General features: G+C 37.7%; 1 protein-coding gene across 7 annotated transcripts in view; it reads right to left on the bottom strand.

Annotated features, from left to right (window-relative positions):
• CCDC178 (coiled-coil domain containing 178) overlaps positions 1 to 19,249 on the bottom strand; it is a 445,791-nt gene that overhangs the window by 310,375 nt on the left and 116,167 nt on the right. For all 7 annotated transcript variants that reach the window (XM_047698296.1, XM_047698297.1, XM_047698295.1 and 4 more), the window contains 2 exons: positions 6,618 to 6,713; positions 6,331 to 6,467 (listed from right to left, as the gene is read on the bottom strand). In XM_047698296.1, the coding sequence (XP_047554252.1) occupies positions 6,331 to 6,467; positions 6,618 to 6,713 (233 nt within the window). The remainder of the gene's footprint in view (positions 1 to 6,330; positions 6,468 to 6,617; positions 6,714 to 19,249) is intronic.

Here is a 19,249-nt window from a genome sequence, read left to right as displayed (position 1 = left end):
AGAAATAGAAAACCTGAACAGATCCATAACCAGAAAGGAGATTGAAACAGTCATCAAAAATCTCCAAACAAACAAAAGTCCAGGGCCAGACTGCTTCCCAGGGGAATTCTACCAAACATTTAAAGAAGAATTAATTCCTATTATTCTGAAACTGTTCCAAAAAATAGAAATGGAAGGAAAACTTCCACTCATTTTATGAGGCCAGCATCACCTTGATTCCAAAACCAGACAAGGATCCCATCACAAAAGAGAATTACAGACCAATATCCTTGATGAACACAGATGCGAAAATTCTCACCAAAATACTGGCAAATAGGATCCAATAGTACATTAAAAGGATTATTCACGGGACGCCTGGGTGGCTCAGTTGGTTAAGCAGCTGCCTTCAGCTCAGGTCATGATCCCAGCGTCCTGGGATCGAGTCCCACATCGGGCTCCTTGTTTGGCAGGGAGCCTGCTTCTCCCTCTGCCTCTGCCTGCCATTCTGTCTGCCTGTGCTCGCTTGCTCTCCTCTCTCTCTGACAAATAAATAAAATCTTTAAAAAAAAAAAAAAAAGGATTATTCACCATGACCAAGTGGGATTTATTCCAGGGCTGCAAGGTTGGTTCAACACTTGCAAATCAATCAATGTTATACAACACATTAATAAAAGAAAGAATAAGAACCATATGATACTCTCAATAGATGCTGAAAAAGCATTTGACAAAGTACAGCATCCCTTCCTGATTAAAACTCTTCAAAATGTAGGGATAGAGGACACATACCTCAATATTATCAAAGCCATCTATGAAAAACCCACTGCAAATATCATTCTCAATGGAGAAAAACTGAAAGCTTTTCCGCTAAGGTCAGGAACATGGCAAGGATGTCCGTTATCACCACTGCTATTCAACATAGTACTAGAAGTCCTAGCCTCAGCAATCAGACAACAAAAGGAAATTAAAGACATCCAAATTGGCAAAGAAGAAGTCAAACTATCACTCTTTGCAGATGATATGATACTATATGTGGAAAACCCAAAGGCTCCACTCCAAAACTGCTAGAACTTGTACAGGAATTCAGTAAAGTGTCAGGATATAAAGTCAATGCACAGAAATCAGTTGCATTTCTCTACACTAACAACAAGACAGAAGAAAGAGAAATTAAGGAGTCAGTCCCATTTACAATTCACCCAAAACCATAAGATACCTAGGAATAAACCTAACTGAAGAGGCAAAGAATCTATACTCAGAAAACTATAAAGTACTCATGAAAGAAATTGAGGAAGACACAAAGAAATGGAAAAAATGCTCCATGCTCCTGGATTGGAAGAACAAATATTGTGAAAATGGCTATTCTACCTAAAGCAATCTACACATTTAATGCAATCCCTATCAAAATACCATACATTTTTTTCAAAGAAATAGAACAAACAATCCTAAAATTTATATGGAACCAGAAAAGACCGAATAGCCAAAGGAAAATTGAAAAAGAAAGCCAAAGTTGGTGGCATCACAATTCCAGACTTCAAGCTCTATTACAAAGCTGTCATCATCAAGACAGTATGGTACTGGCACAAAAACAGACACATAGATCGATGGAACAGAATAGAGAGCCCAGAAATAGACCCTCAACTCTATGGTCAACTAATCTTCGACAAAGCAGGAAGGAATGTCCAATGGAAAAAAGACAGCCTCTTCAACAAATGGTGTTGGAAAAATTGGACAGCCACATGCAGAAAAATGAAAGTGGGCCATTTCCTTACACCACACACAAGAATAGACTCAAAATGGATGAAGGACCTCAATGTGAGAAAGGAATCCATAAAAATCCTTGAGGAGAGGGGCGCCTGGGTGGCTCAGTGGGTTAAAGCCTCTGCCTTTGGCTCAGGTCATGATCCCAGGATTCTGGGATCGAGCCCCGTATCAGGCTCTCAGCTCAGTGGGGAGCCTGCTTCCCTTCCTCTCTCTCTCTGCCTGCTTCTCTGCCTACTTGTGATCTCTCTCTCTGTCAAATAAATAAATAAAATCTTAAAAAAAAAAAATCCTTGAGGAGAACACAGGCAGCAACCTCTCTGACCTCAACAGCAGCAACTTCTTCCTAGGAACATCACCAAAGACAACAGAATCAAGGGCAAAAATGAAGTATTGGGATTTCATCAAGATCAAAAGCTTTTGCACAGCAAAGGAAACAGTGAACAAAACCAAAAGACAACTGACAGAATGGGAGAAGATATTTGCAAATGACATATCAAATAAAGGCCTAGTCTCCAAAATCTATAAAGAACTTATCAAACTCAAGATCCAAAGAACAAATAATCCAATCAAGAAATGGGCAGAGGACATGAACAGACATTTCTGCAAAGAAGACATCCAGATGGCCAACAGACATATGAAAAAATGCTCCACATCACTCAGCATCAGGGAAATACAAATCAAAACCACAATGAGATACCACCTCACACCAGTCAGAATGGCTAAATTAACAAGTCAAGAAATGACAGATGCTGGCGAGGATGCAGAGAGAGGGGAACCCTCTGACACTGTTGGTGGCAATGCAAGCTGGTGCAACCACTCTGGAAAACGGTGTGGAGGATCCTCAAAAAACTGAAAATAGAGCTACCCTATGACCCAGTGATTGCACTACTGGGTATATATCCTAAGGATACAAACGTGGTGCTCCGAAGGGTCAAGTGCACCCAAATGTTTATAGCAGCAATGTCTACAATAGCCAAACTATGGAAAGAACCTAGATGTCCATCAACAGATGATGGATAAAGAAGATGTCATATATATACACAATGGAATACTATGCAGCCATCAAAAGAAATGAAATCTTGCCATTTGTGATGACGTGGATGGAACTAGAGGGTATTATGCTTAGCAAAATAAGTCAATCAGAGAAAGACAACTATCTTATGATCTCCCTGATATGAGGAAGTGGAGATGCAATGTGGGAGGGTTGGGGGGTAGGAAAAGAAAAAATGAAAGAAGATGGAATTGGGAGGGAGACAAACCATAAGTGACTCTTAATCTCACAAAACAAACTGAGGGTAGCTGGGGGGAGGGGGGACGGGAGAGGGTGGTGGGGATATGGACATTGGGGAGGGTATGTGCTATGGTGAGTGCTGTGAAATGTGTAAACCTGGTGATTCACACACCTGTACCCCTGGGGATAAAAATACATCATATGTTTATATAAAAAATAAATTAATTAATTAAAAAAATTTTTTAAAAATGTGGTAGACCTAACTTTTTCTTGCCTGCATATCCATTTATCTCTCTTTCATTTCACTAATCTTTCATTTATTCTCTGTTGAGCACTACATAATCTGCTATTAAAAGAATCCATTTATTTTTTAAATTTCAAGTAAAAATTTGAAGGAAAAGTTAAGTAATTAAATGATATCTAAGGTATTAACTGGACAGGCACAATGCATATGATAGAAATCCTTTCCTCTAACCAGGGTTACATTCCCCTTACATGTGATAGATTGTATCAGTGCTCTCAATTATGCACTCTCTTTTTAAGAAGATTAGATTACCACCCTGTTGACATGGGCTTGGTGATATGACTTGCTTTGTTCAATGGAGTGTGAGCAGAAGAAACACTTATCATCTACGGATAGAAACTGTAAGAGCTATCAAGTGATCCCACTAATGAACTTGTGCTTACCAGAGCAACGTGCCCTAGAAGGATCTGATCCTTCAGCCTGAATCTAAGAAGTAGAAATAACATGAAGCATAGACAGGGCTAAGTTGCAATGCTAGTGAGAAATGAACTTTTATACTTGCATACCACTAAGATGGGGTGGTTGTGTGTTACTGTGGGATAATCTAATAAATGCTAACCTCACACTCTCTTTTTTTCTTCCAGAAGAGTCTTCTCATTAATTTCAAATTTTTTTCTCTCCTCTGGTTCTCTTAATAAAGTATAGTAATATTAAAAAGTACAATTTTAAATTATCTTTTAGAAAATAGTTCCTTTTGTTCTCTTTTATTTTTTTAAAAGATTTTATTTATGTATTTGACAGATAGAGATCACAAGTAGGCAGAGAAGCAAGTAGAGAGAGAGGGGGAAGCAGGCTCCCTGCTGAGTAGAGAGCCCCCGATGCAGGACTCAATCGAGCTCCCGATGCAGGACTCAATCCCAGGACCCTGAGATCATGACCTGAGCCTAAGGCAGAGGTTTAACCCCCTGAAGCGACCCAGGTGCCCCCTTTTGTTCTCTTTTTAAAAAGCAGAGGACATTAGGGTAAGGGAGGGAAAACTGGATGGAAAGAAATCAGAAAGGGAGACAATGAGAGACTCTGGACTCCAAGAAACAAACTGAGGACTACAAAAAGGAGGGGGGTAGGGAGATGGGGTAACAGTTGATGGGTATTAAGGAGGGCACATGTTGTGATAAGCACTAGGTGTTAAACAAAATAATGAATCACTGAACACAACATCAAAAGCTAATGATATACTTACTGGTTGTTGGCTAACTGAACATAATAAAAGTATTTTTAACATACAGATAAATATTATAAATGTTTCATTCTACCATTTCCAAAGATAAAATGATCAATAAGAAATTTTAACAATCTTCCTACATATTTATCAAATATCATCATTACTCTTCTCCCTTCTTTCTTCCTTCCCTCCCTTCAGTACTTAACTGGATAACATAGTATGTATCAGGCACTATGCTTGAAGATGTGGATTCACTGGTGAAGAAAATATGGCCATGGCCTATGCTTGCCCTCATAAATCTCATTTTTTGAGGGAATGAACAAAAGTCAAATATTCACACAAACAAAATTCCAAATACGGCAAGAGAAATGGAGAAAAGTTATGTGTGCCAGACACACACATAATAGACAAATTGGATTTAACTGGACAGTCAATGAAAAGCTTCTCAGAACTGACTCTTAAACTGTCTTAAGGATAAATGTTGGGAAGAAGGAACAGGAAAAATACCATAGGAAAAGGAAATAGCATAAAAATGCCACATGGGGGGTGCCTGGGTGGCTCAGTCTTTAAGCCTCTACTTTCAGTTCAGGTCATGATCCCAGAGTCCTGGAATGGAGATCCACCTTGGGCTCCCTCTCAGTGGGAAGCCTGCTTCTCCCTTTCACACTCCCCCTGCTTGTGCTCCCTCTCTTGCTGTCTCTCTCTCTCTTTCAAATAAATAATTAAAATCTTTTTAAAAATGCCATGTAGGCTGGGGAAAATACGGCAAATAAGAGAAGATCAAGTAGGGCCATTGTATTTGAGCTACATAATAAGGGTAAAGCGTGTGTGATATGAGACTGCACAGGCAGATATGTCCACCTATTCAGGGACATAGTAGGAGAGGTTAAGGAGGCATTTTTGTCCCTTCATTCCTGTTAATATTAATGCAGGTATGAAGAGAAATGGATCACATTTATGGGAAGGAAGGAAGGAAGGAAGGAAGGGAAGGAAGGAAAAGCAAAGCAAAGCAAAGCAAAGCGGGGGTGGGGGGAGAAGGAAGAAAGGAAAGAGAGGAAGGGAGGGAGGAAGAAAGGAAAAGAGAGGGAGGGAAGGAGGGAGGATAGGAGAAAAAAGAATGCACCTACCACAGTGTAGATAATGGGCTAGAAAGAGAGCAGAATGACTGCAGTAAACTAGCTTTGGAAGTCACTGTAAATTCACACAAGACATGATGATAGTTTGTACCAGAGTGCTGGTGGAGTAGTGAGACAGATAAAAACGTATTTAGCATGTGGAACATTCATTCTTATCATGTTGAATATGAGGACTGAAATAGAAAAAGGAAGCAAGAAAACCATAGGTTTCTGAGCTAAGAAAACTAGTAGTGGCTAAAAAGAATTGAGGTTTGACAAGGACAGCAGAAGCTTAATTAAATATATTTTAATTTTAAAGTGTCTTTGAGTATAAGAGGATATGTCAAAAGGAGGTGATAGGAGTGAGCATAAAACTCATTATTAGATCATTTTTTCACCATTTTGATAACGTCTAAAGGGATTCAGAGTGATTTAAAGAGCAACACTAAGCAACATCTAGGGGCAACTGAGTAGTTCAGTTGGTTAAGCCTCTGACTCTTGATTTCAGCTCAGGTCATGATCTCAGGGTTGTGAGGTTAAGCCCCGTGTCAGGTTCTGCCCTGGGAGTGGAGCCTACTTAAGATTCCCTCTCTCCCTCTCACTCTGCTTCGCCACTCCAATGCAAAAAAAAAAAAAAAAAAAAGCTAATAGAAGTAAACAAAATTTAAGCTAATGATAATCACAAAAACTACCATACCACCCCAGGAGAACAAAAATGAAGAGATGTATTATACTTAACATATTGGATATGTTATATCAAAATGAAAATTTGCATAATTACCTTTCATTGATTAAACCGGCCACTGTTTCAATATCAATTTCAAGCTTTTTGTTTTCTTCTGTCAATTGAGCATTTGCAATTGAAATATCTGAAAAGTCTCTTGCAATATTAGAAAGCTCAATATCCCATGATTTTTTCTTGAAGAAAAGAATAAAAGAATCATTTATATATGTCTTGTATCTCAGAAAGAAAAACATGTGTAATGATGAAATTACTTTTACTTGCGTGAGTTAGTATTTAGGAATAGAGAATAGAACTCAGGAAGAAGGAGGGAAAGGTCAACTTACTGCAGCATAATAATCATTAAGTACACTCAGATACTCCTTTTCAAAACTTTTTTTCTTCCAGGATAGTTGATCATAATTTTTTTTTAAATCATCGACCTAAGAAAAAATATAGAGGGAAAAATAAATGAATTATGAGCCTTCCCATTCTTTTTTAAAGTAAAAAGTATTTCAAATTATCTACTTATCATAACTTAATAAATGTTGATTAAAATAGTATGACACCATAGGTTGTTGCCATTTGTAAAATTTGATGCAAGATTCTGAATAGAATATAGCAAATCAAGTCTAACAGTGCTCAGTTAAACAGAATAAAATAGAATGTATTTTAGTTATATTGTAAGAATTTATAAAACTTAGAAAATTTAAATCATAGTTCATCACATTAAAAAATTAAAAGAAAAAATAACACGAATATGGTCAACACTCTAGAGAACAACTATGTAATAAATTCACTATCTAGTTTCAATAATTTTTAAGCTAGTACAAGGAAAAACTATGCAAATACAATACAGAGAAGAAAAAATATCAAACTATAAAATGCTAAATGCATGCCCACTGAACTCAATAATGAGACTAGATTATCTCTTATCACCATGATTATTAATCATGTTTTGGAAAATTTAACTAAATGCAATTGGATAATAAAACCAAAAATTATAATGTTGAATATGAATAGACAATACACCCTCAACTTTAGATGATACAGTTGAACACTTTGAAAAACCAGAAGATTTTATTTTAAATGACAATGTATGATTTTGGTAAAATGAGCATAAGGAAATTAATAGCTTTTAACCATAACAGTAATAATCTGTTTAAAAACATAGTGACAATACTTAAAAACTTTGGCCAAAAAATAAAAAATACCTGGGAATAATTAAACATAAAAGGGAAGACCTATATAAAGCAAACACAAATTCTGTTTTAAAAGCTTAAATCAGGCAGGGGGAGGAGTCAAGATGGCGGAGAAGTAGCAGGCTGAGACTACTTCGGGTAGCGGGAGATCAGCTAAATAGCTTATCTAAAGATTGCAAACACCTACAAATCCAACAGGAGATTGAAGAGAAGAAGAACAGCAATTCCAGAAACAGAAAATCAACCACTTTCTGCAAGGTAGGACTGGCGGAGAAGTGAATCCAAAGCGACGGGAAGATCGACCGCGGGGGGAGGGGCCGGCTCCCGGCGAGCGGCGGAGCAACGGAGCAAAATCAGGACTTTTAAAAGTCTGTTCCGCTGAGGGACATCGCTCCAGAGGCTTAACTGGGGTGAAGCCCAGGCGGGGTAAGCGCGGCCTCAGCTCCCGCAGGGTCGCAGAAGGATCGGGGGTGTCTCAGTGTCACAGAGCTTACCGGTATTAGAACGGGGAAGCCAGCTGCAGAGACAGAGCGGAGGAGTGACTCTCAGCTCAGGGTTGCCTTGAACCGGTCGCAGGCTCGGTCAGCTCGGAGCGCGGCCGGAGGCCAGGGTGACGGGAGTCATTTGGCGCTGTTCTCTGAGGGCGCACTGAGGAGTGGGGCCCCGGGCTCTCGGCTCCTATGGGCCGGAGACCGGGAGGCCGCCATCTTTATTCCCGTCCTCCGGACTCTACAGAAAGCGCTCAGGGAACAAAAGCTCCCGAAAGCGAACCCGAGCGGATTACTCAGTGCGGCCCCGGGTAAGGGCGGTGCAACTCCGCCTGGGGCAAAGACGCTTGAGAATCACTACAACAGGCCCCTCCCCCAGAAGATCAACGGGAAACCCAGCCAGGACCAAGTTCACCTACCAAGGAGAACGGCGGAATTCCAGAGGAGAAGAAAGCAAAGCACAGAACTCATGGCTTTCTCCCCATGATTTTTTAGCCTTGCAGTTAATTTAATTTTTTTTTCTTTTTCAATTTTTTTTTCTTTTTCTCTTCTTCTGCTAAATTTTTTTTAACTTTTACCGTTTTCTTTTTTTTAACGTTTTTTAAATAGTTTATCTAATATATATATATTTTTTCCTCTTTTTATATTTTTTCTTTATCGGCTTTCTTTTTTTTAATAGTTTTTTTCTTTCTTTCTTTCTGAACCCCTTTTTTTCCCCTTTCTCCCCCCTCACAATTCAGGATCTCTTCTGATTTGGCTAAAGCATATTTTCCTGGGGTTGTTGCCACCCTTTTAGTATTTTACTTGCTCCTTCATAAACTCTTATCTGGACAAAATGACAAGGCGGAAAAATTCACAACAAAAAAAAGAACAAGAGGCAATACCAAAGGCTAGGGACCTAATCAATACAGACATTGGTAATATGTCAGATATAGAGTTCAGAATGACGATTCTCAAGGTTCTAGCCGGGCTTGAAAAAGGCATGGAAGATATTAAAGCAACCCTCTCGGGAGATATAAAAGCCCTTTCTGGAGAAATAAAAGAACTAAAATCTAACCAAGTTGAAATCAAAAAAGCTATTAATGAGGTGCAATCAAAAATGGAGGCTCTCACTGCTAGGATAAATGAGGCAGAAGAAAGAATTAGCGATATAGAAGACCAAATGACAGAGAATAAAGAAGCTGAGCAAAAGAGGGACAAACAGCTACTGGACCACGAGGGGAGAATTCGAGAGATAAGTGACACCATAAGACGAAACAACATTAGAATAATTGGGATTCCAGAAGAAGAGGAAACAGAGAGGGGAGCAGAAGGTATATTGGAGAGAATTATTGGAGAGAATTTCCCCAATATGGCAAAGGGAACAAGCATCAAAATCCAGGAGGTTCAGAGAACCCACCTCAAAATCAATAAGAATAGGTCTACACCCCGTCACCTAATAGTAAAATTGACAAGTCTTAGTGACAAAGAAAAGATCCTGAAAGCAGCCCGGGAAAAGAAGTCTGTAACGTACAATGGTAAAAATATTAGATTGGCAGCAGACTTATCCACAGAGACCTGGCAGGCCAGAAAGAGCTGGCATGATATATTCAGAGTACTAAATGAGAAAAACATGCAGCCAAGAATACTATATCCAGCTAGGCTATCATTGAAAATAGACGGAGAGATTAAAAGCTTCCAGGACAAACAAAAACTGAAAGAATTTGCAAATACCAAACCAGCTCTACAGGAAATATTGAAAGGGGTCCTCTAAGCAAAGAGAGACCCTCAAAGTAGTAGATCAGAAAGAAACAGAGACAATATACAATAACAGTCACCTTACAGGCAATACAATGGCACTAAATTCATATCTCTCAATACTTACCCTGAATGTTAATGGGCTAAATGCCCCAATCAAAAGACACAGGGTATCAGAATGGATCAAAAAACAAAAACCATCTATATGTTGCCTACAAGAAACTCATCTTACACCCGAAGACACCTCCAGGTTTAAAGTGAGGGGGTGGAAAAGAATTTACCATGCTAATGGACATCAGAAGAAAGCAGGAGTGGCAATCCTTATATCAGATCAATTAGATTTTAAGCCAAAGACTATAATAAGAGATGAGGAAGGACACTATATCATACTCAAAGGAACTGTCCAACAAGAAGATGTAACAATTTTAAATATCTATGCCCCTAACGTGGGAGCAGCCAACTATATAAACCAATTAATAACAAAATCAAAGAAACACATCGACAAGAATACAATCATAGTAGGGGATTTTAACACTCCCCTCACTGAAATGGACAGATCATCCAAGCAAAAGATCAACAAGGAAATCAAGGCCTTAAATGACACACTGGACCAGATGGACATCACAGATATATTCAGAACATTTCATCCCAAAGCAACAGAATACACATTCTTCTCTAGTGCACATGGAACGTTCTCCAGAATAGATCACATTCTTGGTCCTAAATCAAGTCTCAACCGGTATCAAAAGATTGGGATCATTCCCTGCATATTTTCAGACCACAATGCTCTAAAGCTAGAACTCAATAACAAGAGGAAATTTGGAAAGAACCCAAATACATGGAGACTAAACAGCATCCCTCTAAAGAATGAATGGGTCAACCAGGAAATCAAAGAAGAATTGAAAAAAATTATGGAAACAAATGATAATGAAAACACAACAGTTCAGAATCTGTGGGACACAACAAAGGCAGTCCTGAGAGGAAAATATATAGCGGTACAAGCCTTTCTCAAGAAACAAGAAAGGTCTCAGGTACACAACCTAACCCTACACCTAAAGGAGCTGGAGAAAGAACAAGAAAGAAACCCTAAACCCAGCAGGAGAAGAGAAATCATAAAGATCAGAGCAGAAATCAATGAAATAGAAACCAAAAAAACAATAGAACAAATCAACGAAACTAGGAGCTGGTTCTTTGAAAGAATTAATAAGATTGATAAACCCCTGGCCAGACTTATCAAAAAGAAAAGAGAAAGGACCCAAATAAATAAAATCATGAATGAAAGAGGAGAGATCACAATTCACACCAAAGAAATACAGACAATTATAAGAACATACTATGAGCAACTCTACGCCAACAAATTTGACAATCTGGAAGAAATGGATGCATTCCTAGAGACATATAAACTACCACAACTGAACCAGGAAGAAATAGAAAGCCTGAACAGACCCATAACCAGTAAAGAGATTGAAACAGTCATCAAAAATCTCCAAACAAACAAAAGCCCAGGGCCAGACGGCTTCCCGGGGGAATTCTACCAAACATTTAAAGAAGAACTAATTCCTATTCTCCTGAAACTGTTCCAAAAAATAGCAATAGAAGGAAAACTTCCAAACTCATTTTATGAGGCCAGCATCACCTTGATCCCAAAACCAGACAAGGATCCCAACAAAAAAGAGAACTACAGACCAATATCCTTGATGAACACAGATGCAAAAATTCTCGCCAAAATACTAGCCAATAGGATTCAACAGTACGTTAAAAGGATTATTCACCACGACCAAGTGGGATTTATTCCAGGGCTGCAAGGTTGGTTCAACACTTGCAAATCAATCAATGTTATACAACACATTAATAAAAGAAAGAACAAGAACCATATGATACTCTCCATAGATGCTGAAAAAGCATTTGACAAAGTACAGCATCCCTTCCTGATCAAAACTCTTCAAAGATGTGGGGTAGATGGCACATACCTCAATATTATCAAAGCCATCTATATAAAACCCACCGCAAATATCATTCTCAATGGAGAAAAACTGAAAGCTTTTCCGCTAAGGTCAGGAACACGGCAGGGATGTCCGTTATCACCACTGCTATTCAACATAGTACTAGAAGTCCTAGCCTCAGCAATCAGACAACAAAAGGAAATTAAAGGCATCCAAATCGGCAAAGAAGAAGTCAAACTATCACTCTTCGCAGATGATATGATTCTCTATGTGGAAAACCCAAAAGACTCCACTCCAAAACTGCTAGAACTTGTACAGGAATTCAGTCAAGTGTCAGGATATAAAGTCAATGCACAGAAATCAGTTGCATTTCTCTACACCAACAACAAGACAGAAGAAAGAGAAATTAAGGAGTCCATCCCATTTACAATTGCACCCAAAACTATAAGATACCTAGGAATAAACCTAACCAAAGAGACTAAGAATCTATACTCAGAAAACTATAAAGTACTCATGAAAGAAATTGAGGAAGACACAAAGAAATGGAAAAATGTTCCATGCTCCTGGATTGGAAGAATAAATATTGTGACAATGTCTATGCTACCTAAAGCAATCTACACATTTAATGCAATTCCTATCAAAGTACCATCCATTTTTTTCAAAGAAATGGAACAAATAATCCTAAAATTTATATGGAACCAGAAAAGACCTCGAATAGCCAAAGGAATATTGAAAAAGAAAGCCAAAGTTGGTGGCATCACAATTCCGGACTTCAAGCTCTATTACAAAGCTGTCATCATCAAGACAGCATGGTACTGGCACAAAAACAGACACATAGATCAATGGAACAGAATAGAGAGCCCAGAAATGGACCCTCAACTCTATGGTCAACTCATCTTCGACAAAGCAGGAAAGAATGTCCAATGGAACAAAGACAGCCTCTTCAATAAATGGTGTTGGGAAAATTGGACAGCCACATGCAGAAAAATGAAATTGGATCATTTCCTTACACCACACACGAAAATAGACTCAAAATGGATGAAGGATCTCAATGTGAGAAAGGAATCCATCAAAATCCTCGAGGAGAACACAGGCAGCAACCTCTTCGACGTCAGCCGCAGCAACATCTTCCTAGGAACATCACCAAAGGCAAGGGAAGCAAGGGCAAAAATGAACTTTTGGGATTTTATCAAGATCAAAAGCTTTTGCACAGCAAAGGAAACAGTTAAAAAAACCAAAAGACAACTGACAGAATGGGAGAAGATATTTGCAAATGACATATCAGATAAAGGGCTAGTGTCCAAAATCTATAAAGAACTTAGCAAACTCAACACCCAAAGAACAAATAATCCAATCAAGAAATGGGCAGAGGACATGAACAGACATTTCTGCAAAGAAGACATCCAGATGGCCAACAGACACATGAAAAAGTGCTCCATATCACTCGGCATCAGGGAAATACAAATCAAAACCACCATGAGATATCACCTCACACCAGTCAGAATGGCTAAAATTAACAAGTCAGGAAATGACAGATGCTGGCGAGGATGCGGAGAAAGGGGAACCCTCCTACACTGTTGGTGGGAATGCAAGCTGGTGCAACCACTCTGGAAAACAGCATGGAGGTTCCTCAAAATGTTGAAAATAGAACTACCCTATGACCCTGCAATTGCACTGCTGGGTATTTACCCTAAAGATACAAACATAGTGATCCGAAGGGGCACATGCACCCGAATGTTTATAGCAGCAATGTCTACAATAGCCAAACTATGGAAAGAACCTAGATATCCATCTACAGACGAATGGATAAAGAAGATGTGGTATATATACACAATGGAATACTATGCAGCCATCAAAAGAAATGAAATCTTGCCATTTGCAACGACGTGGATGGAACTAGAGGGTATCATGCTTAGCGAAATAAGTCAATCGGAGAAAGACAACTATCATATGATCTCCCTGATATGAGGGAGAGGAGATGCAACATGGGGGGTCAAGTGGGTAGGAGAAGAGTAAATGAAACAAGATGGGATTGGGAGGGAGACAAACCATAAGTGACTCTTAATCTCACAAAACAAACTGAGGGTTGATGGGGGGAGGGGGTTGGGAGAGGGGGTGGGGTTATGGATATCGGGGAGGGTATGTGCTATGGTGAGTGTTGTGAAGTGTGTAAACCTGGCGATTCGCAGACCTGTACCCCTGGGGATAAAAATATTTGTTTATAAAGCTGTAAAAAAAAAAAAAAAAGAAAGAAAGAAAGGATGAATCCCCAAGTTTTGTAGCAACATGGACGGGACTGGAAGAGATTATGCTGAGTGAAATAAGTCAAGCAGAGAGAGTCAATTATCATATGGTTTCACTTATTTGTGGAGCATAACAAATAGCATGGAGGACAAGGGGAGATGGAGAGGAGAAGGGAGTTGAGGGAAATTGGAAGGGGAGGTGAACCATGAGAGACTATGGACTCTGAAAAACGATCTGAGAATTTTGAAGGGGTGGGGGGTGGGAGGTTGGGGGCACCAGGTGGTGGGTATTGTAGAGGGCACGGATTGCATGGAGCACTGGGTGTGGTGCAAAAATAATGAATACTGTTATGCTGAAAAAAATAAAAAATTTAAAAAAAAAATAAAAGCTTAAATCAAGACCCACATGAAAAGAGTGATAAGCCATGCAAAGGTTTATTAGAATACACTGTCAGTTATCCTACAATTATGGTTGCTTAACTTGTCAATATACTAAAAACCACTGAACTGTACAATTTTAGAAAGAAACAACATAGTTAAGAGGCAACAGATCCAAAAATTAATGACAAAGGAAATAATAAGACATAGCTTCTCAAATCATTTCAGAACCCTCTTTATTATTTTATTCATATTACATATCATACTATCTGTATTACTATTCATTTAATAATTTTCTTAAGGCAAGTCACATGTTTATTTAAACCATCATTTAAAAAAGGAAACTACTATTATTGGAAGTTAAAAATCCAATATCATATGCCATAAAGGGAAACAACTTTAAAAATAAATAAAAATAGTTTATTAAATAATCTAAAAATAAAATACTAGTATTAAATTCTTCAACTTACTAAGAAAATACTAAATATATTTTTCTTAGCATTATGATCAGTAATTAAAGAAATATTTGGATTGGTGTTGTATTTTGAAGATGGGCATTTCAATGAATTACAAATTTACCTGTATATTTAATAAGTTTGCCATCTAACTGAACACTATATTTCTAACCCAAATAAAAATAAGTATTTTATAATTTTTAGTTTCAAGAAGCCTTTGAAATATCTTCCAGAATTGTTCTTTGGAAACTGTCCAGTTACTAAGTGATGTACAAGCTTTCTTACCCACTCATTAATACCATTGTTGGGAAATAATCAAGATAAAACTATCAGTTAAGCATTTTTAGATAGTGCAACATATTTTGAGTGTATTCCTTAAAGTTGTAACCAAATTACTCAGACAATGAGACATTTCCTCCTTGACGTAACTAAAAGGTTTATTCTATGGCTTTAATTTTGCTGGATTTTTTTCTTTAATGTGTTTCACCTATTAGAATTCTATTAGGACACTTTAAGTTTTGAATGAGAAAATACCTTTATAAATGTTCTAATTTTTAATGTAGTTCTCAGCCATAAAGTAATCCAGAAGCCTGAATTTTTCACCAAGGAATACTTGAAGCTCTTTTTATAAATTAATAGGAAGTGAGTTTCTTAAAAAGCACATATTAAAGAATAAGGGTTGAACATTCATTTACAAATCTGAGAGCACATATGAGTATTTGGTGGTTTTAACTAATTTGATTAATAATTTTAAAAGTTCAATTTCATTTTTGCAATGGCTTGAATATGACTAGTCAAGAGTATAATAGTGGGTGGATTTGCCTTTCTTGACAATTTTTTGAATATATGTAACTAGTTATTTTCTTTCATCTGCCTATGGCATTAGCATCATATGTGCTTAATCAAAAACATGGATTTCAGGACTTACCGCTGTTTCTCAAGAAGTCAAGAAGTCATCAATACATTTGTATTTTCTTTATCTGTACACAGTAGCAAAGAATTCACTATGCATAAATTCATCATTTTGCAGTGAATGATAACAATTTTATACTAGAAATAATTACTTCTTTACATATTTATCTCTATAAGTAAAAGACGAATTGTTATTTGACACAGGCATTTAATGAATCATTTTGTTATATCCTTGAAACTCCCAGTCACCTGGTAGCAGGCTTGATAAATGTCTTACTAACTGCTTCAGCAGATCTGGACTCTGAAGTTAATTGTAATGCTAAAAACATAATTCTAAAGTCTCAGCATTTTCATTCTGTGTCACTCTGTACATACACTTGAGCATCCATCTATTCTAACATTTTGATAGGCTCCCTATTTTTTGTGCTTCAACATAACAATCGTGGATTATTTAATAATTATGACTATTGTGACTAATCTTAGAATACATAATAAAGTAGATTTTTCTTCACCAGTTCATAAAATCCAAAAATCTAATAAAAATCAAATTCTTTCCACACTAATTTTTTTTTTAAAGATTTTATTTGTTAGAGAGAGAGAGCACGTGGGAGCACAGGCAGACAGAGTGTCAGGCATAGGCAGAGGGAGAAGCAGGCTCCCTGCCGAGCAAGGAGCCCGATGTGGGACTCGATCCCAGGATCCTGGGATCATGACCTGAGCCAAAGGCAGCTGCTTAACCAACTGAGCCACCCAGGCATCCCCACACTAATTTTTCTTTGCTGCTTGTAAACATTAGTAAAGGACTTTTAGGGAATGTTTTAATTTGGTTTTCATACCTATCTAAAGACATGTAACTGATTCTATTACATTCTTCACTAGTATCTTTGTTTCTACACTTAAACATCCTTTTTTTTTTTTTTTTTCAGAGAAAAAGCAAGAGAGAGAACATGCATCCCTGAGCAGGGGGAGACGGGCAAAGGGAGAGGGAAAGAGAGAGAATCTTAAGCAGGCTCCATGCACAGAGTAGATCTCAGAGCGATCTCAGGACTCTGAGATGAGGACTCGAGCCAAAATCAAGTTGTGGAGGCTTGACCGAATGAGCCACTCAGGTGTCCCAAACATCTGTGTTTTCAACCATTTATATAGGACTAAATAAATGTACAGAAGTACAAAAATCATAAATATATCCCAAACCAGTTTCTAATGTGCTTTCCAGATCAGATGTGGTAGCTCTGATGCCTAAAATTATACATATTTCATATGCCAAACAATCATAAATCTTTTAGAAGTAGATTTTCCAGGGCATTAAAGTGAAAATTCAGTGCCTTAAGGTCAAAATTAATGATCTGTATTACCATGCCACTGATAGGTGTTTGTCAGCAGGCTCAGGAAGTGAAATTATGAAATGCTTATGAGCACACCTTAATACTACAGTATAATTCTTACATCCTGCAATTTTTGAATAAGTACTATTATTTTACCCCTGCCCTAAGCAATAAAGTCCCTGGAATCACACATGGAATCATTGTGTGCTAATTGCTTTCTTAATATAAATGATAATATACACATAACTTTGAAAATGCTCATCACTGGAATATCTAAAAATTTTTGGTATGTCATGAATAGTAATCTTTGCAAGTAAAAGAAGAGGAAATGTGAATGGCTAATTAAAAGAAAATAAAAATGAATTTACTTCACTCCCAGGCAGGAAATGAAAATTAATCCAATACTGCTTTACCCAACAATTAAGTTGCTTTGAGTTTAAAACACCTACGTGTTGGGAAAAATGAGAAATCAGACATTTATATTGCTCACATACACATACATATGCACAATTTACATACCAAATTTTCAGAATGTATTTCAATAATATCTATCTTGAAAAATACACTTAGTTTTGTCTGACACAACAATCCAAATTTTGAGAATTTGGCACATACAAGGAACCAGCACATAAAAACAGTATACATAAAGTTATTAATATTTAATATTATTAGTAGTGGCTAATAACTTTCATTCTGAATTTATTTGAAAGGTAAATAATTGAGTAAGGTGTAGTGTTTTTATTATGTTAAGTCACTATACTGTACATTTATCGTTAGTTTTTGATGTAGTGTTCCATGATTCATTGTTTGTGTAACACCCAATGCTCTATGCAATCCATGCCCTCCTTAATACCCATCACCGGGTTAACCCATCTCCCCACCGACATCCCTTCTAAAACCCTTAGTTTGTTTCCTGGAGTCCATAGCATCTCCTGGTTCATCTCCCCCTCCGATTTCCCCCACTTCATTTTTCCCTTCCTTCTCCTAATGTCCTCTATGCTATTCCTTATGTTCCACAAATAGGTGAAACCATATGATAAGTGACTTCTCTGCTTGACTTATTTCACTTAGCGTTATCTCCTCCAGTCCCATCCATGTTGATGCAAAAGTTGGGGATTCATCCTTTCTGATGGTTGAGTAATATTCCATTGTATATGTGGACCACATCTCCTTTACCCATTCATCTGTTGAAGGGCATCTCGGCTCTTTCCACAGTTTGGCTATTGTGGACATTGCTGCTATGAACATTGGGATACAGATGACGCTTCTTTTCACTACATCTGTATCTTTGGGGTAAATACCTGGTAGTGAAACTGCTGGATCATAGGGTAACTCTCTTTTTTAATTTTTTGAGGAATTTCCACACTGTTTTCCAAAGTGGCTGTACCAACTTGCATTCCCACCAACAGTGTAAGAGGGTTCCCCTTTCTCCACAGCCTCTCCAACATTTGTTATTTCTTGCCTTGTCAATTTTTTTCATTCTAACTGGTGTAATCAATGTGGTTTTGATTTGAATTTCCCTGATGTCTAATGATGATGAACACTATTTCATGTGTCTGTTTGCCATTTGTATCTCTTCATTGGAGAAGTGTCTGTTCATGTCTTATGCCCATTTTTGGATTATTGGCTTTTTGGGTGTTGAGTTTGAGAAGTTCTTTATAGATCTTAGATAACAGCCCTTTGTCTGTACTGTCATTTGCAAATATCTTCTCCCATTCTGTGGGTTGCCTCTTTGTTTTGTTGACTGTTTCCTTTGGTGTGTAGAAGCTTTTTATCTTGACAAAGTCCCAAAAGTTCATTTTTGCTTTTGCTTTCCTTGCTTTTGGAATCATGTCTTGAAAGATGCCAGTGGCTGATGTCAAACAGGTTACTTCCTAGGTTCTCCTCTAGGATTTTGATGGATTCCTGTCTCACACTGAGTTCTTTCATCCATTTTGAGTTTATCTTTATGTATAGTGTAAGAGAATGGTCAAGTTTCATTCTTCTGTATATTGCTATCCAGTCTTCCCAGCACCATTTATTAAAGAGACTGTCTTTTTTCCATTGGATATTTTTTCCTGCTTTGTTGAAGGTTACTCCACCATAGAGTTGAGGGTCCATATATGGGCTCTCTATTCTATGCCATTGGACTGTGTGTCTGTTTCTGTGCCAGTACCATGCTGTCTTGGTGATGACAGCTTTGTAATATAGCTTGAAATTAGACAACATGATGTCCCAGCTTTGAAAAATGCCGATGGTATTTTGGTTGGGATGACATTGAAAGTATAGATTCCTCTGGGCAGCATAGACATTTTAA

Source organism: Lutra lutra, chromosome 12 (genome assembly GCF_902655055.1).
Source record: "Lutra lutra chromosome 12, mLutLut1.2, whole genome shotgun sequence".
In the NCBI taxonomy this organism is placed as follows: Eukaryota; Metazoa; Chordata; class Mammalia; order Carnivora; family Mustelidae; genus Lutra; species Lutra lutra.
Note: the sequence above shows the minus strand (reverse complement) of the source record. Positions and strands in the feature narration are given on the sequence as shown.